The sequence below is a fragment of the Stegostoma tigrinum genome, chromosome 13 (assembly GCF_030684315.1).
Source record: "Stegostoma tigrinum isolate sSteTig4 chromosome 13, sSteTig4.hap1, whole genome shotgun sequence".
NCBI classification, from domain to species: Eukaryota; Metazoa; Chordata; class Chondrichthyes; order Orectolobiformes; family Stegostomatidae; genus Stegostoma; species Stegostoma tigrinum.
In genome coordinates, this window is record NC_081366.1 from 16,459,252 (window position 1) to 16,481,112 (window position 21,861).

At 40.0% G+C, this 21,861-nt stretch overlaps 1 protein-coding gene across 3 annotated transcripts in view; it reads right to left on the reverse strand.

The window, feature by feature from the left end:
* The window catches only part of LOC125458297 (protocadherin Fat 1-like), a 154,830-nt gene that overhangs the window by 61,186 nt on the left and 71,783 nt on the right, over positions 1 to 21,861 (reverse strand). For all 3 annotated transcript variants that reach the window (XR_007248803.2, XM_048543473.2, XM_048543474.2), the window contains 2 exons: positions 12,477 to 12,538; positions 10,407 to 10,721 (listed from right to left, as the gene is read on the reverse strand). Coding sequence is in view for 2 of the 3 variants with exons in the window: in XM_048543473.2 (XP_048399430.2) it covers positions 10,407 to 10,721; positions 12,477 to 12,538 (377 nt within the window). In the remaining variant the exon portion in view is untranslated. The remainder of the gene's footprint in view (positions 1 to 10,406; positions 10,722 to 12,476; positions 12,539 to 21,861) is intronic.

A 21,861-nucleotide genomic window follows, 5' to 3' on the forward strand; every position in this document is an offset into this window, starting at 1 on the left:
TTTAAAACTTTCCCATCCTTTGGTTTATCACAAATCTTTGGAAGATCCCATATTTTTTCTTTCAAATTAAGCAGCCTTAAGTTGCTTGGTTAACTACCATTGGTTTATTCTCTTCATATCTTTGTTATGAGCCACGACCTATTTTCTTAAATGCCACTCAATGTTTCATAAATGTCTCTTCTGCTCAGCCCCTTTCCCAGCTCACTCCAGCCAACTCTGCCCTCAGTTGCAAGTAGTTATCCTTATTAATGTTTTTCACAGTTTTTTTCCTGTCTCAAGGTTCTCACTTCCAAACTGAATGATTCTTTCATGTTATGATAATTGTTTCCGAGAGGATCTTTTAGTTCGAGATCGTTTATTGGCCCTGTCTCCTGCCAGAAGCTAGTGTTCAGCCAATTTATTTCATTCCACATGATGTTAAGGAATGACTGAAACCATAGGATACGGCAAATTTCAGGCTGTAGACCCTGACAGCATTCCAACAATAGTAATGAAGACTTCAGAAATTTCAAATTGCCATGCGCGGTGTAACAACACAGGTGTCTATCCAAGAATGTTGCAAATGTTCCAGGAATGTTCTGTACACAAAAAAGCAAGAAAAATGAACGCTGGCCAATTACCACCTCATAAGCCTACTCTTGGTCATCCATTAAGTCACAGAAGACTTCATCCACAGTACCATCAAGTAGCACTTACTTAGCAGTAACTTGTTCATCAATACTCAGTTTGGGTTCCACTATGGCCATACTTCTGCTAACATCATTACAGCTTTGATTCAAACATATACAAAAGAGCTGAACTCAGAGGTGGGGGAGAGTGTGAGAGTGATAGCTCTTGATATCAATGGTTATACTTCTCTAAGCATGGCATCAAAGAGACTTGGCAAAACTAGAGTCAATGGTAATCAGGGAAACCTCTCCTGACTAGAGTCATAGCTAACACAAAAAAAGTTGTTGGACATCCAGGATGTCTGAACAGGAGTTCTCCAGGATGTTGTCCTAGGCCCTGCCATCTTCAGCTACTTCATCAATGACCTTCCTTCCATCATAAGATCGGAAGTGGGGATGTTGACTGATTTTGAAGCAGACCGTGTGCAAATACCGCAACTCCTATGCAACATCCAGTTAAGGCTTATAAGTAGCAAGTGATATTCAGACCATACAAGTACCAGGCAATATGTATCTCCAACAAGAGGGAATCTAATCAATGCATCTTGAAATTCAATAGAATTACCACTGCTGAGTTCCCCACTATCAACATTTTGGAGGTTGCCATTGATCAAGAAATGAACTGTACTAGTCAAGTAAATACCATGTCTGGTAGATCAGCTTAGAAGAGGAATCTTGCGGTGTGTAACTCATCTCCTCACTCCTAAAGCTTGTACAACATCTATAATGCACAAGTCAAGTGTGTGGTGGAATACACCCACTTGGCTGGATGGATGCCACTCCAACAACACTCGCGAAGATTGATACTATCAGGACAAAGCAGCCCACTTGACTGGCACCACATTCACAAACATTCACTCCTCAATTGATGCTCAGCAGTAACAATGTGAATCATCTACAAGATGCACAACAGAAATTCATTGAGTCTCTATAGCACTTCCTAAGCCCAGAACTATTACCAACTAGAAACACAAAGGTAAAAGATACATGGAAACACCATCAATTGCAAATTCCTCTCTGAGGCATTTTCCATCCTTACCTAGAAATGTACTACTATTGAGTCATTGTTGCTGGGTCGAATGGGTGGCACAGTGGCTCAGTGATTAGCACTGCTGCCTCACAGCGCCAGAGTCCCAGGTTTCAATTCCAGCCTTGGGTGTTAACTTGTGTGGAGTTTTCACATTTTCCCTGTATCTGTGTAGAGTTTCTGTCAGGTGCTCCGATTTCCTTCCACAGTCCAAGCATGCTAGGTAAGTTGGCCATGCTAAAATTGTCTATAACGTCCAGGGACATGTTAGCTAGGCGTATTACCCATGGTAAATGTGGCATCATGGGGATATGATAGGGGCAATGGTCTTTGTGAGGTTGGCATGGACTCAAGGGCCAAATTGCCTCCTTCTGCATTGTAGGATCCAACAATGACAAATTCAATGAAACTCCATTCCTAATACCATTCTAGGCCGCAGCAGTTCAGTAAGGTAACTCATCACCACCTCCTGAAAGGCAAGTAGAAATGGGCAATAAAATGCTTGCCTAGTCAACAATCCCCATATCGTAAAGCAGCAGATTAACGTCTGCGGGGGTGGATTCAACTGCTTGGAAGAGTAAGAAAAAAAAAACGAAAATAAAGGAGAACTTGGGAGAGGCTATTAAAGTCTCCAGCACACAAAATAGGCCAGAGTATTTGGAAAGGGTTAGGAATCAAACTTCAAGCACACTGGATAAACAAATGTCAATGAGAAGAGGGTCCATTAATATAGCACTGAAGATGTTGTATCTGAATGCATGCACGATATGAAATAAGGAACTGAGCTTGTGGCACAGATTGAAATTGGCAGGTATGATGTTGTGGGCATCAAGGAAACCTGGTTGCAAGGGGATCAGGTCTGGGAGCTAAATTTCCAAGGGTATACAGCCCATCAAAAACGTAGGCAGGTGGACAGAAGGGGTGGAGTTGCCTTATTAGTAAGAAGTGAAATTAAATCAATAGCAAGAAATGAAACAGGATCAGGTGAAGTAGAATCTGTGTGGGTAGAGTTGAGAAATCTCAAAGGTAAAAGGAAAAACCATAATGGGGATTATGTACAGGCCTCCAAACAGCAGTCAGGAAATGCGGCACAAGGTACACCAGGAGATAGAAGAGGTGTGGGAAAAAAGCAACATTACAGTGATCATGTGGGAATTTGAATATGCAGGTGGACTGGGAAAATCTGATTGGTAGTGGATAGCAAGAAAAGGAATTTGTGGAGGGTCTACGAGATGGCTTTTTGGAGCAGATTGTGGAGGCCATTAAGGAACAAACAATACTGGATTTAGTATTGTGCAATGAGGCAGACTTAATAAGGAAGCTTAATGTGAAGGAACCGTTAGGAGGAAGTAACCATAATACGATAGAACTTATCCTGCAATTTGAGAGGAAGATGGTGGAAATAAAGGCAACAACAGAGGCATGAGGGGGGAGCTGGGCAGAATTGACTGGGAGAGGAGCCTAGCAGGAAAGACAGTGGTACAGCAATGGCTGGAGTTTCTGGGAGTAATTCAAGCGACTCAGCAAAAATTCATCTCTAAGAAAAAGAAGCATGGAAGGATGCGGTAGCCATGGCTGACAAGGGAAATCAGGGACAACATAAAAACAAAAAAGAAAGCATACAATATGGCAAAGGGCAGTGGGAAGCCAAGGGATTGTAAAGCCTACAAAGACTAATAGAGAACGACCAAAAAAAGGAGGGAGAGATTAAATATGAGGGTAAGCTAGCAAAAGTTGACATTGGGCTGCTGGAAAATGATGCTGGAGAAGTATTAATGGGGAACAAAGAAATGGTGGAGGAACAGAACAAGTACTTTGTGTCAGTCTTTACAGTGGAAGATATGAATTATATCGCAAAAATTCAAGGGAGTTGTGGGGCAGAGGACAATATGGTGACCATCACCAAGGAGAAGGTGCTAGAAGAACTGGAATGTGTGAAGTTGGATAAATCACCTGGGCTAGATGGACTACACCCTGGTGTTCTGAAGGAGATAGCTGAAGAGATAGTGGAGGCATTTGTGGTGATCTTTTAGGAATCACTGGAGTCAGGGAGGGTCTCAGAGGACTAGAAAATTGCTAATGTGACCCCTCTGTTTAAAAAGGGAGTACGGCAAAAGATGGAAAATTACAGGCTGATTAGCCTGACCTTGGTCGTGGGTAAGATTTGAGTGTTCATTGTGAAGGATGAGATTTCTGAATTCTTGGAAGTGCATGGTAAAATAGGGCAAAGACAGCATGGTTTCATCAAGGGGGAGATCATGCCTGACAAATCTATCAGAATTCTTTGAGGAAGTAATGTGCAGATTAGACAAAAGACAGGCAATGGATGTTCTCTTTCTGGACTTCAAGAAGGCCTTTGATAAGGTACCACACAGGAGGCTGCTGCGTAAGTTAAGGGCCTATGGTGTTAGAGGCAAGATGTAGAAGATTGACTGTCTGTTAGAAAGCAGAGAATGGTGTTAGAAGGGTCTTTCTCAGAATGGCAGCCGGTGACTAATGGTGTTCCACCTGGGTCAGTGTGAGGACCACAACTTTTTACTTTGTACATTAATGAACTAGATGAAGGAACTGAGAGCATTCTGGCTAAGTTTGCAGATGATACAAAGTAGGTAGAGGGATAGGTAGTATTGAGGATGCAGGGAGGCTGCTGAAGGATTTACGCAGGTTAGGAGAGTGGGCAAAGAAGTGACAGATGGAGTACAATGTGGGAAGTGTAAGGCCATGCACTCTGGCAGGAAGAAGAGACTATTTTGGACTATTTTCTAAATTGGGAGAAATTTCAGAAATTTGAAGTGCCAAGGGGCTTGTGAGTTCTAGTCCAGGATTCCCTTCAGGTGAACTTGCGGTGGTAGTTAGGAAAGCAAATACAATGTTGGCATTTATTTTGAGAGGACTTGAAAATAAAAGCAGGGATGTATTTCTGAGGCTTTACAAAGCTCTGGTCAGACCGCATTTAAAGTATTGTGAACAATTTTGGGCCCCATACCTCAGGAAGGATGTACTAGCCGTGGAGTGGGTTCGGAGGAGGTTCACGAGAATGGTCCCAGGAATGAAAGGCTAAAGTATAATGAATGTTTGAGGGCCCTAGCTCTATATTCAATGGGAGTTTAAAAGGATGACGGGTGCTCGAAATGAAACTTATAGAATACTGAATGGCCTGGTCAGAGTGGATGTTGGAAAGATATTTTCATTGGCGAGACAAGAACAGCCTTAGAGTAAAGGGAAGACCCTTTAGAATGGAGATAAGGAGAAACTTCTTCAGCCACAGGGTGTTGAATCTGTGGAATTCATTGCCACAGAAGGCTGTGGAGGCCAGGGCATTGAGTATATTTAAGACAGAGATAGATAACTTCTTTAATGTCAATAGGATCAACAGGTTCAGGAAGAAAGCGAGAAAGTGGAGTTTGAGAAACTTATCAGCCTTGATTAGATGGTGAAGCTAACAAGATGGGCCAAGTGGACTAATTTCTGCTCCTACGTCTTACAGACTTATAAATGAATAAAAAATATACACATTTTCAGTTCATGGGCCACTCCAAAGAAACCCCTGGTTTGATTGTGATGCCACCTTGTCAATTAAAGTGGGGTTGTCTCAAATCCGTAGAAGGAATTTAAACCAACTTCACTTTCAGTGAGTAATTTTTTTAAACCTGCTGGCTGCTATCAAATATCCAAATCAAACAGATTCTTTCACTGCTTTGATGTTGCTGCTGATCTCTGTGTCTAGTAAAGTCGACCCTGAAGCTATGCAAGAAGTAGCTAGATTCTGCAAGCTATTATATAGCAATGAAGCATTCACTATTAACTATTGGGAAAAATGAGAACATTCAGTCTTATACCTGATGTCATTTTCAGATTAAATGTGTCAAATACACCTTCTCTAACAAGTAGTTGCAAAGTAAATGCTTATATTTCATTGACACCAGGCAGGAAGTCCATTACATCAGCGTGCAAATAAAGCATAGATTTTCAAATTGTTACATGCGGTGAAAGAGATGTGGTAGGAAATTAAACCATTTGGAGTACAACTACGTTATAATGGATTGGCATGCTTCTGAACAAAATAACTGAAACTGGCCCACCAGAACACAAAGTGGCCCACACTGCCCTAAAATAATCATACTGAATCAAACCATTCAGACATGTTATGTCACACCTTTGGGTCAGGTGGGACTTAAATCCTGAACTCAGGCACAAAGTCAGACTACCTGTGTGCCACGATGCCACTTTGCCCTATATTGGCCATAATGAACACTCAAGAAAGCTTTTTAACACATCAGCCGAAACAAGCCTGTATTTGTTTAAGTAAATCCATACTTTAGGGGTTACATTTGCCAACTGCTTGCTTTTCATTGGGAGACACCAAGCTAATCATCAGGCAGAGGTTAGGACTTTGCTGAATTATTAGTGTCACTACATGCCATTGTGTGGGAGTCTTGGGGCACATTGGTGGTGCCCTTACCTCTTGGCCAGAAGGACTTAGTTCAAATCTCACCTAACTCTGTCATAATCTAACAGAAAAGCTGTTTAAACTAACTACACCATTGCATGGCACACAGGCTTAGTATCTTGGCATTTCTGCACCCTACCAAATCAGTGACAATTTGTAAGCTGTACACTTCAGAGTTAATAGATGTTTGTTAAAGCAATCATTGCCCTTAAATCTGAAAATAAAATTGTCTATTATCTACTAGACTTTAATTAAAGCTGCAAACAACCAAAAAAATCATTGGTTCAGTATTAATACATATATTATCTGTCTCCAGTATAATTAAATAGATGGAGTTTATGTATATATTCCCAAACACAGAATATTTGGTACACACGGAGTACTGTTCACTGCCAACTTACTCTCTAATTGCTAATTCCCTGCTCTCCATGACTTGTCTCACAATCCACTTGTCTTTTTCTAATTATGATAAATTTTAAAACATAATTAAAACAGTATTTAATTATTTAAAATTTTAATTTAATTAATTATCACCTCTCCTCTTTTAGTGCCTTTGGCCTTCAAATACACCAACATTTTCCCTTCCTGTTGCATCCTCACATTTTGCTAAATAATTAACCTTTTCATCTTTTGGGTTTCTTAAATTTAAAGAAAAATGATAACAAACAAAATATTAAATTATACACATTACGTTTAACATCAGAGATCCTTTTCTGGGACAGGGAAAATCAAACTTGTTATCACTATAGAAAAGATGCTTGAGAGTGTTTGTAGTGCAAATTCTTTCAAACCTTCAGGGCATGTGGAAGATGATTATAATATAGGTTGCGGCGTCAAGCAAGATTAAGGATCAGAAGAAAATTTTAATATGCAGCAAGAGATACTGCAAATAGGCTCCCAGCCAAAGGAGTAACTTGTTTTATCTGCTTTAAAATCATGCCGGATTAATGGCCCAGATTAGAAATATAGGCCAGAATTTTCTGGCACTGCAGGTGTCCTGCCAAAGGGACAGAAAGTGGGCAGGGACCCTGCATAAATGAGCAGCAGCATTTTGCCTGGAGCCACCAATTAAGTGAACGCCGCCAGGGCTGTTATCCAATGCAGCATGGAGGCCTGTCCCCCAAGGCAAGGCCCCTTAACAAGAGAGAGGATAACAGCAATAAATCTCCCACGTAACTCATGCAACCTGGTGTGAGGATCAGTGAGTATTCATATTAGATCATTTGGGGCAACCATTACCACTTGGACGACCTCCAAACATCATAGAGCACACTAAAAGAAGACACAGTCCCACTCACCCCACTCACAATGTTTGCTATTAAGCAATCAGACTGTACTCCCACTTTATTAGCCTCTTAAACAAGCTTCCAAAGCACAATTTTCTCTGCCACTTTTCCGATTTCTGGTAAAATGGCATTACGACTGGAAGTTGTCATGCACCCCCTACCAGCATCTCACCATGTCATTAGGCCAGCCTTTCAACTTCCTAACCTATTGCCAGTAAACTCAGAAAAGTACGACCGTAAGTTCTACATACAAGCTAAAATTATAAACACCATGAAGCACTGTAAGTGCAGCAATATCAGAATGAGGCAACCATTACATTGTAAATTTACAATACAGATTGGATTTGGTCTGTTGGATGAAGTGTCTATATTGCAGACACCTTTAGTTTCAGACATGGCGGTGTTTATTTGCTTGGTGCATGACATGCTTTTGTACTTAGTGTCCATCAGCTGCAGTGACAGCCAGGACTGATGCATCTAATGTTGTGCAGAGTTCTGGTCCACATTCTGCAAAATGGATATGGAGGACGCTGGGGAAGATGCAAAACGATTTAGCGAAGCTAAGCAGCTCTATGTAGATTAGAAAGGCTGGGGCTTTTTATTTTTGAAAAAAGAAGGCTGAAAGGTAGCATAACTGACGTCAGAGTTTATTTTTTAATTTTGAAAGTATTTGTCTTGTAGATGTAGAGAAAACCTTTCCTCTTGAAGGAAGATCTAAGGCCAAAAACCATTAGGATAGTGTCACTAAGTAATCAAATGTGGAGCTCAGGAACTCCCACTGGCAGTTTGAAAGGGGGACTTGCTAACATATAGGGTAGTTGAGGAAAACTTTCTTGGTGCATTTAAAGAGTTATTGAATGAATATGGGGGATAAAGGAATAGAAGTTACTCTGACAAGGTCAGGTAAAATGGGATAAGAGTAGGCTCTTATGAAACATAAATGATGTTGAGACAATGGGTTGAATGGCCAGTTTCTGGACTGTAAACATTTTTGTAACTACCTCAGTTAATAGACTGCCAGGTGAAACTGAGCTACCATCTACTCTTGAACAAAGCCACTCTTGGCAAAAATTCTTTCAAGGTCCTGAGGGTTCAGCAACATTATTGAAGCTTCTATGGTTCTTAATTAAAAGTCAACAATATATTTCCCTTCTATACATAAACATGTTTAAACAATAATCCCAGCACACCTTTTTTGTTTCTCTGTAATCAAGTTTTATTTCAATTTAATGGATTCTGTCTTCTTAGAAGCTGCAATTAAACACATCTTTGTTTGTGCCTTTCTTTAAATGTTGTTTAGAGTATTGCACAGTTTCACAAAAATGGGCAAAGCTTGTGTATTCACATTCAAACAGACAATACAGCTCATAATGGCATCAACTGCACACATAATTATGATTCAAGGGTCCTTCTGGTGTTTCTCTTCTCTCAAATTAAACAGGGCTGGCTGTCTTTTTCATGCAGACAATACTCTTTTAATGATTGGGTGATTTACATTCATTATGCTTTCCAAGATTTGGTAGCTTAATTCTACCAGCGTTTATTCTGTATCAATTTCAACGCTTTATCTGAGAGCTCTCTTTTCTTAAGGAAAGGACGAGATGTGACAATAGACAGCCTTAAACATATAAACTGGCTAATAGAGTAGACACAGAAATATTACATGAAAGGTAACTATTAATAAATCTAATAAGTTATGCAGTAGGACTTTTTCACAAAGTATGGGTGGAATGTGAAACTTGTGACCGCAAGGAACAGTTTGAGGCAAATATCTTTGAGGCAGATAGTTGGGCTGAACGGCCTGTTCTTACAGGAGTAGCCTGCTCCATTATCTACTTCCAATCTTCTGTAATAGTGAATCCTTGTGCAATGGTTTCTCTTTCTGTTTCTGAAACCATTCCCCATGGTCATCCCCAGCTGGATGCATCTACACTATTCGCTTTTTAAAATGATGTTGGAGGAGTAGTGAAGATGTGGAATAAAGAGGATGACAAACAAAAAGTCAGGGTGTGTAGCTAAGTGCCATTGTTCTTTAGAAGAAGAGGCACAAGGATAATGAACTAAATGGCCCCCTTCGGTGGTGCAAATTTCTATAATTCTATGACTGTGCTGCTCCTTGGCGTTAATATACCGGCTGACGCTGACATTGGCATTGATAGCACCATTAGCATTCCACCTCACCACCACCTCTATCAACTCTGTTTAATTTGTCATTGTGCTTGATCATTGTCACAGAATTGATCCCTAACTACACCAACAATACTGCATGAGAAGACAGAACCAAATCAATTCTACCTAAGAGCTGACAGAATACAGAATATGGTAACTAAACTACTTCTATTTTCCAGATTTACATAACTATGAGAGAATAGAGAATGAGACTTGTCCCAAGCTAAGGACAATGATAATGGGAGCTATCTCTGGCTAAGAAGAATAAAAATTCATGTCTCAAGGTAAGGGAAAAGAGAATTTGCTTTCTTGTTGCATTTTAATGCAAGATGATTCACAGGAGAATTATAAAACTAGATTGGACATTGAATGAAATTTCTACTCATCCTGTCCTGGATGTCTGATAAGGAGGCTAAACTCACGAAAATAAAACTGGAGGAGCACAGCTATTTCACCCGTTTGTGGGGCTGGAATAGATTGCAAATATATAGAAAGATTTGAAAACGACTATGAGAATTTTAAAATTGAAGGGTTACTTAATTGGGACTGATGATGTGGCACAAGCTAACACAGAAAAATATGAGTTTTGAATGGCCTCAAAATTCTAGAGATCATAAAATGGAAAGTCAGCCTGGATTATGCTAAAGTATCAAGGTGCAAGGAACTGAGAAGCATTTTAGCAACAGATGAGGGATGCTCCCCAACAGTTCACTTTTTTTAGAATCTTCAGTTCCATCTACCCAAAAGTTTTAAACTACTTCATCCGATCAAAAGAGTGAAAAGTTAAAAGGCCCATTTCTACTCACTGTTAAAATGTCATAGTCCCCTGCCATGAATGCCCACGTAGATGATACCATCCCAGATCTTGGGTGAATTTTGAATTTTCCTTCTTCAGGGCTGTCCTCAATTCTGTAGGTGACATCTGCATTTGAGCCAGCATCATGGTCAGTGGCGATCACCCTGTAAATGGGCTGAGGCTCTGTGGAGCTGTTACGTTCCAACAGTCTAACGTTATACAGGATTTCTGGGAACCTTGGAGCATTATCATTTTCATCCAAAATTTCTATCACTACCTTTGCTGTGGATTGTCTTGGAGGAACACCATTATCACTAACAGTCACCTGCGAAGAAACAGAAAGAGCATATATACTTTTGCTAACATCAGTGAGACACAAATAACCATTTCTATTGAATGTCCAGAACCATAGCCATTTTATGTGCATCTCAGCTAAGTGATGTACAGGAATGGCGATGTATCTTTAAAGTTCAACTCATCTCTCACATGTTAAAATGACACATAGATAGTTTTGATACGACTACTAAATGTTCGCCTGGGACCAGTGTTGGCCATGAAATGAAAATGATTGTTTTCACGTCTTCAGTAGTGAGGTGATTTCTTGATGCCATACTGCCCACATGCAATGTTTAGGTGCAAAAGATGGGAAATTGCACTTCAAATTCCCAGAACTCCCTGACAGCAACTGTTTCATCAGTGAATCACACTAGCGTAAAACTATAGGTGGTAGCACAATACTGTTTCTGAGTGTGAATGTTTAAAATGTGAGACTATGTATGCAAGCAAGTCAAAATAAGTAAACATATTAAAGTATCCAGATGGAATCTATCAAATTAAGGATGCCCAAAAATTAACCGTCTTTTCTAATGGGATAATGTATCTGACAAGTTTTTGTCCACTCCCAATTCAGGAAAATAAGCTTGGGCCTCCTGCCTGCTTTCCAGACTGACAGGGGAAGACAGAAAGCACTCTGCTTTCTCTTTTATGAACTGCCAACGTCTCAACTGTGGCCCAGTTCCATCAGGGCAATCTGTGCCTACCCACATAAGGGCCAATGTTTGGCAAGATGTGAATGTGAAAAACATGTTGTAGCCCTTGGCACACTGGAATATTGAGGTCACCTATTAGTCATCATGCTCAGTGTGCACAGATGTGCAGAATGAAGCAAAGATCAGAAAATAAAAAGATGTAGGTATGTGTGGGAGTGCTACCAAGCACAAGCCCTATTGATGATAGAAATATTAACAGAGTGAAAATGTCGGGACAACAGGTTATTTATCTCTCCTGCTATGAGAAACCTCCAAGGCCTGCTGCAGTAATCTCCACTAGTCCACCTTCTGACTGCACAACAGTTTTGTACAGGCTGGTTACGGGGCTGTGGAAACTTGATTCTGTCATGGATATGGGCTTGGGGAAGATAAATGGGTAACGGTCAAAGGAATAATTAGGGTAACCAGGAAAAATCCTGCTCTAGCAGAAGCTGGAAGGAGATTGATCAGAGCATAGAAATCCATTGCACATTGATCTCAATAGTCTGAACCTAGTCAGTCCTTTGATGATGCTTTGCGGTACGGTGGCTCAGTGGTTAGCACTGCAGCCTCACAGCACCAGGGACCTGGGTTTGATTCCACCCTCAGGTGACTCTCTGTATGGAGTTTGCACGTTCTCCCTGTGTATGTGTGGGTTTCCTCCAGGTGTTCTGGTTTCCTCCCACAGTCCATAGATGTGCAGGCTAGGTGGATTGGCCATGCTAAATTGCCTGTAAAATTCAGGGATATGTAGATTAGGGGAACGGGTCAGGGTGGGTTGCTCTGAGGGTCGGTGTAGACTTGTTGGAACGAAGGGCCTGTTTTCACTCTACAAAGATAAGATTTTCGACATTTGCTCATGGAAGAAATAATTTATCTTTTAGATTTTCAGACAATTTCTTTTATTAAAATGTTGCTTCTGTTCATTTTATAGAGATTGAGCCATTTCTTTTCAGCCTGACCATTGTCTTACCTTTGATGAATATGATGCCTATGGCTGCCATGATGTCATAGTGTATTGACAGCTAACCTGATGGCCTCACTCTACTCACCTCCAGATTGTGTTCACCTCTCTTTTCACGGTCCAGCTTATGCACTGTGGTGGTGATGAGACCTAGAATCAAAGGCAAGGAAGTGATTCTCTGTAAGATATGTTCGAAAGATGAAATCAAAAACCATTTCAGGGCTATGTACTTACAGGACGATACACACTTACTGAATTAAAATGGGTCCATCTGCTAGCATCTTCAATATGGTTTCCTTATCTTTTTAACGCTAGGAAACACTAAGGTAGCTAAACTATCCAATGCCAGATCTGCAAACCCTGCCACTGATGAGACAGGTGATGTTCGAAGAAGTGGGTGGGTGGGATTTTCTCAGGGTATCACACTGTCTGTCCACGATTTATGCCTGGCCTCCTCCTGGCCTGGTCGGAGAATGCTAGAAATGCTTGGCACCTTTGTAGATGTTTTTTTGGGCATTTGGACTTCCAAAACAAGCTCTCTAAATCAATCACAACATCATAAGCAGGTACAGAAGAAAATCATGACTCTGTGAGATTCTACAGACGACTTCCCCACTAGGGGTGGGCAGCGGACTTGGAAAATTCCCACCTTGACCCACATTCCTCAGGAGAAAGTTCCAACAATAATAGGATATCTACTGTAGGGATGTGGGCTGCAGTCTGGTCAGCTGACCCAGTAAAGAGGTCCAAGGAGGCCGCAGGGGCTGCTGGGTGCTGCGGGAGGTTGTTTAAAAGACTATAGTGCTGTGGGGCCTCATCCCAGTTTCAATAAAACATGTAAGGCCCTCTACCTCTCATCTAATAATACATTCCCCTAACCCCTTCCAGCCCACCTCATGTCCTTTCACGAATGGATTTTTAACCTGTTTAGTCACGTTATTACACCACTCTGGAGCAGACGGGACCTGAACCTAGGTCACCTGGCTCAGAGGTAGGGAAACTACCACAAAGACATTTACCTATACCCTACGGCAGCTCATGCCTCTCATGACTAGAAAAACACATGTTCTTGTATTTCTATTCTACGAGGTCTGATGGATAATTAAAAATTAGCCACGTCAGACAACATGACAATTTTCATTATGACTGAAATTGTCGAGAAATCTGCATGATAAATTTGGGCTACCACTGGTTTTATATTTATTACATGTTCCTAGCTAGAGTGAAGAATTTTCAGCTTAAATTAAAATCATGAATATCTCTGCGCCAAGTAATTAGTATCTTTAGTGAAAGTAAAGATTTCTGTGCCTCTCTCTTATCAAAACAGAGAAAACCAAATGAAATGTTTATATGTCTTGACTTTTCTGTTGTCAATGATTGGATCATGGTCTAGCCTTGTATTGAGGCCTGTGTGCCTAGGGTTGGTGCCTCCAACATATACATATCTAAGAAACACCTGAAATTTTATTTCCTGGAATAAAATTTCCTGGCAGAATGCATTCGCTTAACTCCACCTCATACCATAGCCACGTTTCTGTTGCACGCCCCTCAATAATGCAACTTTTGGCTCAAGAATTGGACGTGGAATAATAAGTATTCCAGTCTTTTAGTAGAATAACGTGTTTCAAGCAATTCCAGCAAACAGCATTCGCTGACAGCAATGTGTAAGCCATCTTGTATCTATGACAACCTCAATAAGAGAAAGGAGTAAACAAAATGACATGCTCAAAGTCTAATATAATCAGAACACCTTCTTTCCTCTGGTAATTGCATATACATCTTACAATTTCAGAAATCCAAGAAAAGCAACAACTTGCATTGATAGAACACCTTATTCTTAATGCAACCAAATGCATTGCAAATATAATAAATTCCCATGACTCTGGTTGTGTACATGAACATTGTTGGTGTTTTGTAAAGAACATTTTGTCAATTAGATGATTAAGGAACGATTGAACAGGACATTTAGAGAACTCCCTCCTCTTGCTCCACATGATCTTTACTATTAACATGAAGGAGTATAACAGACCCTCGGTTTAAGGTCTCATTTGGAAGACATGACTCTAGGACAAAACAAATTCATGCCACTTCTATGCATCAATATAGGATCTTTCACAATCTCAGAATGTCCCAAAGTACATTACAGGAAATTAAATCAATTTGTACTTGCAACCAAACCCTACAAACAATAACCCTATAATGGCAAGATTATTAGTTTTAATGATGCTGTTCGGTGTTAAAATTGGTCAGGACACTGGAGATAACTCTGATATATCAAAACATTGCCATGGAATCTTTTGTGATCAGCTAAGATGGCAAAATTGGTTTCAGTTCAACATCTGTCGAAATATTGTCATTTCTGATACTACAGCTCTCCGTATTGCACTGCAAAGTCAGCCTGGATTTTGTGCTCACATCTCCAGAGTGGAATTCTGAACCCACATCACAGCTAGACACGTAGTGATAAACAAAAAAGTGTGCAGATGTGTTTGTTGTTGCTGCAACTTGATGCCTTTCCAAATCGGTCTAAATAGGGAAAATGGAAATCACGTTGCTGATTTATTTTTCCCATGAAATAATCCGTTCTTGTTTACTGGCCCCAGGCAATGTTAGTGTCAGCTACTCAAACCTAAAAAAAGGAATGAGAAATCAATAACAGCTGTATCAAATTGATAGGGAATACGATGAAAGGGCAGTACTGTAATATGCTGCACAGTTTTTGTAATGTGAGAGATGCTTAGCTGACCACAAATGTCTGAGCAAATCCTATGTTCATCAAATGATCCCTTAAAGCACAACAAACAAAAACCATGGAAAGGATATAGTTCATGGTTTACATCTAGCTGTATTAATGCAAGTTGTAGCTTGCTTGAATCTGGAACTAGGAGTCATAGTTTAAAATAAGGGGTTGCCCATTTAAAATAGAGGTGAGGACATTATTTTCTGGGGGGGGGGGGGTGTTGCAAATTTTTGGAATTACCTTCTTCCATGGTTGCAGAATCATTAAATATTTTAAGGCAGAATTAGATAGATTCTTGATTATCAACGGGAAAGATTATTGGACCTATGTGGAAGTGTAGAGTTGAGAGTAAAATCAGACCAGCCATGATGTTATTGAATGGTACTGCAGGCTTGTAGGACTGAGTGGCACACTCTTGTTTCTTGTTCACACATTTGTAATTGGGAAATGTAGATTATTTCTGGAGGAATTGCAATCAGACTTTCTGACAAACGCAAACAACTTGGATTTTGGAATGCAGGGCAACATTTCAAAATTTACTCATAATATTAAATTTGAGTATGCAGCATAACAACTGGGGAAGGTGATATGAACCAACTGCAACAAGTCACAGACAGGATAGCAGAATTCGCATACAATGGGTAAATGGGATTTAATCTAGAGAAGTACTGGCCAACAAACTGTGTTGGAAAGTAAACGGGCTGGATTTGCATAAACTATCCAAAGCAGGTGAGCACTTCCATTTGCTAAACCATATTGTACTCCGTAGGTTGTTCCAATGTTCCCTTGAGCCACATTCTGTACACAACAGCGCATCTAGCTAGCTTACAGTCATCAAAAATGAGTCCACTGTTGCAGAGGAGGAGACAGCAATGGTGCTGTTGAGCACACCCACTGCAGTCCCAGAAGAAAGACAGAACATTTTCAAGAGGGAGAAGAGATTAGAATATTTTGCCTACTTCTGCTTACATTAAAATCTGGAGGTTACTCAGGACCTTTGGTATGTTAAGCAGCTAGGATCATTATGAAGGAAACGCAGGCCACAACTACTTCCTTCTATTCCTGTACAATGACCTGATTTGGCTTCATTATTTTGCCACTATTCTCCTGTGTTACAACACAGCGGACGTAGTAAGGAGAATTAGCTTCCCTACTCCCATTGATACACGTGGAGACTGGCCACTTGAAAAATTAATGTCAAGTAGGGCTGAAGTGGCAGGCCTTATTTTCACATTGTTTCTGCTTGAATTGGAGTAGAGTAAAAGGGGCAAATCTAGACCCACTGGAGTGGGTACTAGTGCATAGGCAAGATCAGAGTCTGCACTGGTAAGTTCCATCATTGGATAACTTATTGAGACTCACTGGCTAGTCTCAGTCAAGAAGAATGTTCAAGTGGTTGAAGACAATGATTGTTGATACCCACGGAATTTCATACCACTAAGTTGATACCATTAAGAAAGGAGGGAAAAGGAATAAACAAAGAAAAGTTCAGAAAGAAAGGAGTTGAGGGTTTTGCTTTTTCTCCAACACCAGCAAGACCACAGCTTTATATTTACTGGAGAGTAAAAGAACTGATTACATACTCTATTTGTCTTTTATCACGGCTGCCAGTCTTGACTCGCTTGAACACAACTAGAAGCAGGCACAGAGGTGTAAAATGAAGCAAAGAATAATCTTTTCATTTTCTCCTAAGCGGGGTTTTTATGAAAAGTTTAATTTAGGATTGGAAGATTCTCATACAATGCTGTTTGCAAGGATAAAAACATAGAAAAAATTTCAAGTGAGCATAATGAAATTGTCAGGGACCAATGGCATTGTTGATTCCAAACATTGGCCTAATCTGAGTAAATTCTACCATTTATCATCATAAAATGCCTCAAACGTATTGAATGCCTTTGTTTCAATGAGCACCATTTCTGGAAAAAGCCTAATTAAAATTGTAATATCATCACCATATTGCAGCAGTACAGATATAAGACAAAAAGAGTATCTGATAATTTGATAGAGGTATGATATAAAGTATCACTGGTTACCCTAGGCATCGCCTGTAAAAACAAAATTCTTTGTCAAGTGTTTCATATAAAATAGAAGCTTTCTTAATAAACAGGAAACTCTGGAATTGTAATCTTCCAGAAGTATTGCCTAACCTGATGGAAGATCTGTAAGGCACGGCATCAATAAATCACAAAACCAACAAATGCAAAATGAGACATAACTCAATGATTTAGGAATGATAAAAGGAAGGGTAAGAATTGGGAAAGGTGATGGAGATAAATGGGAAGGAAAGCTGTGGCATGTGATAATATATTCAAATATAAATAATTTATTGGATTGGTAAATTTCACAATAACAAAATTTCTCAGCATTTGGGATGTTACCAGCAAGTAATCTGCTTCATTCGCTGTGTTTTTTTGAAAATAAATCAAACTCTAAGATTTTATGGCTGAGCATAAAACAAGTCTACATCTGCTTTTATGATTTTACTAATTAATCATTTTCCTTGTGGTTGACAATTGCTTTGTTGAGAGGTTTTTCATTGATTCCTACACAGATGTTAAGTAATTTTGTAAATTATTGTTATTCTTAAGTCTGATAACAAGAGTCATTAAATTGACGTCAACATTGGCAAGAATTGTTTTTATATAAACAGATTAGCTTCACAATTAACCTTAATAATTGATGCAAATTGTTCCAGTTTCTAATTCAAATTAACCTATTGAACAAAACTATAATTAGAATACATCATAACATGGAATAAAGCATTCCAGTATGTAAAGATCCAATAATATGATTTCACCATCTACTTGGCAATTTAAGACGCCAAATCTCATGGAGTTTTACACAATTAACTATGTTTAAATTACAGGGATTGTCGGTATATAGGCCAACAGTGCAAGCAAATTGTTGGCTTAAATGAAAAGATGAAGAAGTTGTTTGACTTGATTTAGCTGGTGGCGTAAGGCAATATTGCTCTGAGCGGGAAAATACTTACATGTGAAAATGACAGACAAAAGCAAAGGATAGCTGTGCCATCAAGCTCACCCAAAATCATGGTGGACACACATTGCTAACACATGCTCCCTACTCTCACTCAACCCTGTTCCTCCATAGACACATTAACTCTGATAGTTAGTGATAGTGGGAACTGATAGTTAATCTAGGTAGTATATGAAGGGAATAAAGGCAGCTTCCTCCTGTGCTACTTGGTCACAGACATTGGAAGATCCAGATTCAATTCTATATTTCTGTTAAATGAAAAGCTGATCACAGCTAGGCCAGCAATTGTTAGCCAGTAATTTGCCTCAAAGAGAAACAACTAGTCTATCTCTAGTTCTCTCTCTTAATACATCAATTTTGAGCCAATGTCTCCTTAACCCCATAAGTCCTTGTAGCCATATTCATTGCAGTGTTCATTCTTTTCACCATTACAGTCTTTCATCATACCAAAGTAAAAATATAATTATGGGTGAGGAAGATCATCCTAACAACCTTCCTTCTTAATTATTCAAATCATCCTTAACACTGCAATCATGAACCCCCTTTTCATTATGCAATAGTTATATGGATGATAGTATAAGGTAGGGGTGGAGGTTAGATAGACTTAAGGGTTAGGGTAAAAGTTCAGCCGAATTATGATACGTTATACGTTTATTTTGTGTAAAAAATATTCTTTGACACCTATTTGCAAAGTACCTTTGTCTAGTTTGAATCTACACCCTCCTGTTTCACTCCTGCAGTTTAAGTTAAAATAATACTCCAGGTTAATTTTTTCTTTACTTTGAACAACCATATCCAGTCTACACCATTTAAAATACTTGTCCTAAAAGTATGCAGAATATTATTTCAGCCAAGAAACTATAACTATTATCTTCTTGCATCAATTTCAAAAGTTGCTGGTTATGGTGTCAGAGAGGTCTATTTACTTAGGGCAAAAACCACAAGTAACTAAACAGAACTGAAAGTTACTAATATTGTTCAGGCTTTGGGAATCATCTGCACTCAAAGTCATGGCATAGTCCGTGTGACAGGAGGAATGTGGGAATCAGGGGAGTCCTGTGAACTGACAGTCACTGGAAACAGAAAAACTGATAGGATTCTGAGAAACACTGAAAATATAGGCTCCTCAGAGACTCAAAGAACATTATAAAGCAAATCACAGACTAAGACAAACTTGCTTGAGAATCAGCCCTTTCGCTGACAAACTGAGCAGCTCTGAATAATGTGAATTGTAGATTCATTCTTGGCTTCCTGATCCCAGCGATCCCAATGCATTATCTGCCAGCTCCAAAGTCTCAGTGGTCAATGCACTCAATAACAGCTGCCAAAAAAATGAGAGAACCAACCTTTGTCGAAGATTCAGTGAAGACAGTCAAAGGTGAACAGAGAAGCCACTCTCAGAACGAACAAATATTCATTTGTTGCAGAGATTGTAGGAATTGCCAATGCTGGAGAATCTGAGACAACAAGGCATAGAGCTTGATGCCAAGCAGCATCAGAGGAGCAGGAAAGCTGACGTTTCAGGCCTAGACCCTTCTTCAGAAACAAAATATTCATTTGTGACTTGTTTCTGTTGCATCAAATTCTGAAGAGCAGCAACTATATACATTACAAGCAATAAGAGCTGTAGCTTTATAAGGACATCTTTCAGATGTCTCTGAAAATTCTAAAGACAGGTTTTCACAGAGGTTGATCTGAAGCATATAAAAATGTTGGGTGGGACCTGATTTTGGGATTCTGCTTCCATTCATGGTGTCAGCAATGTTTGCCATCATGGGATAACTGTGCAAGTTACAAACCCAAAACCAGTTGATAAATATTCATCAATATAAATGCTTGGCTGAATCCCAAGGCTTACTAATGGATTAACTGCGCAGGCATCTGTTAATTAAGGCTGAGGTATTACAGTTTTTTTTTGTAAATTAATCAATCAATTTGGCCATTGCTGCCCATCCGTAACTGCCCTTGAAAAGGTGTGGTGAGCTGCCTTCTTGAACTGCTGCCATTCGTGTGCTGTAGGCCCTGTCATAGTGCTGTCAGGAAAGGAATCCCGGCATCGTCACCCTGTGACCACGAGAAAAAAGCATTATAGTTCCAAGTCAGGATGGTCTGTGGCAGGACTGGAAACTTGGAAGTGTGACATTCCCATACTGCCCTTGTTCTTCCAAGCGGTAGAGTTAGTTGTGTGAAAGATGCTATCATAGCAGCCTTAGTGACACGCTTTGGGGAGTCAGGAGGTGGGTTACTTGCTGGAATTCTCAGCCTCGGACCTGTTCTAGCAGTCACAGTATGTAAATGGATAGCCCACTTGTTTCTGACCACGATGTTGATGATGGGGATTCAGTGATGGTAAAGCCATTGAACGTCAAGAGGAGATGGTCAGATTCTTTGCCATCAGGTGAGCACAATGCATGTATGTTACTTGCCACTTGTCAGCCTAATTCATGACATTATACAAGTTTTTCTCCTTGTGGACATGGACTGTTTTGTTTTTTTAAAGTGCAGCTGAATATTGTGCAGTCATCAGTAAACATCCCAACCTCTGATCTCATGATGGAGGATGGTCATTAGTGAAGCACCTGGAGATGGTTAGGTCGAGGGCGCTAACTTGAGGAACTCCTGTAGCAAGATTAGCCCACGACTTAATTACAGATCCCCAACTCTTCTACCGCTCCAGGCAAAAAGATTGCGGAGACAAACTTCTACAGAGTTGAGACACATCCTGTTTGAAACTCCCCAACTCATTAGCAAAAAACAGGCGCACATCATTGAGACTTCTCTCATAGCTCAGACTCTTGACAATGAAACTAGTCTGATGGATCTTCTCAAAACTGCCCCAAGCGCTTGAATGTTCCTCTTGCTTTTTGCTATTAATCTGGAGGTGGTAATTAAGGTCTGGCTTGCCAAGAGCACAATAGGTTTGATCATCACCTCTGGTAATTTACATGCTGTGGCTTTGACTGTGTTGTGCAATGTTTTATTAGTTTTGTTGACTGCTACTTTGCAATTAGACATGTTTAAATTTGCATCTATGAAGACTCACGTGTCTCTATAATCTCATCTATATCTGTTTCAACACAACACATCTATTATTTCCTTCCCATGCACAGCACTTCATGTTTGTCTGCATTCATTTTTGTCTGTCTGTAATCTAGCAAGGTAGATACTCAATGGAAATAAAAATTCAAAGCGGTGCAAAATGGACAATTCTGACTTATTATATAATATTGTATAAAGTCAACATAATCCCGTCCTGCCACCTCCAATATTTTACTGCTCACATGGAGATCACCTATTTAAGCCATGAGGGTCACTTGTTGAAATAATAACTTCACAGCCTGTGACCTGCTTATAAATCATTGGTTCATACCCTTAGGGAGTGCTTACATTACGCATACTCAGATAAACAGCAGCAAATGACTCCTATGTTTCAATGACCACAACACTATAAGATATAGGAAATGAATTTTGCCATTTAGCCCATCCAGTCTGCTCCACAACTCGAACATGCCTGCTATGTTTCTCAATCCCATTCTCCTGCCTTCTCCCCTTTAATCCCTTAACTAATCAAGAACCCAGATGCAGTCTCTCAGCCTGATATGGCGGTCTCTCAGTGGCCTGACATGGTGGTCTCTCAGTCTGACGTGGCAGTCTCTCGGCCTGGCGTAAGGATCTCTCGGTAGCCCAGTGTGGTAGTATCTTGGCCCAGAATGGTCGCCTTTCAGCCGAACATGGC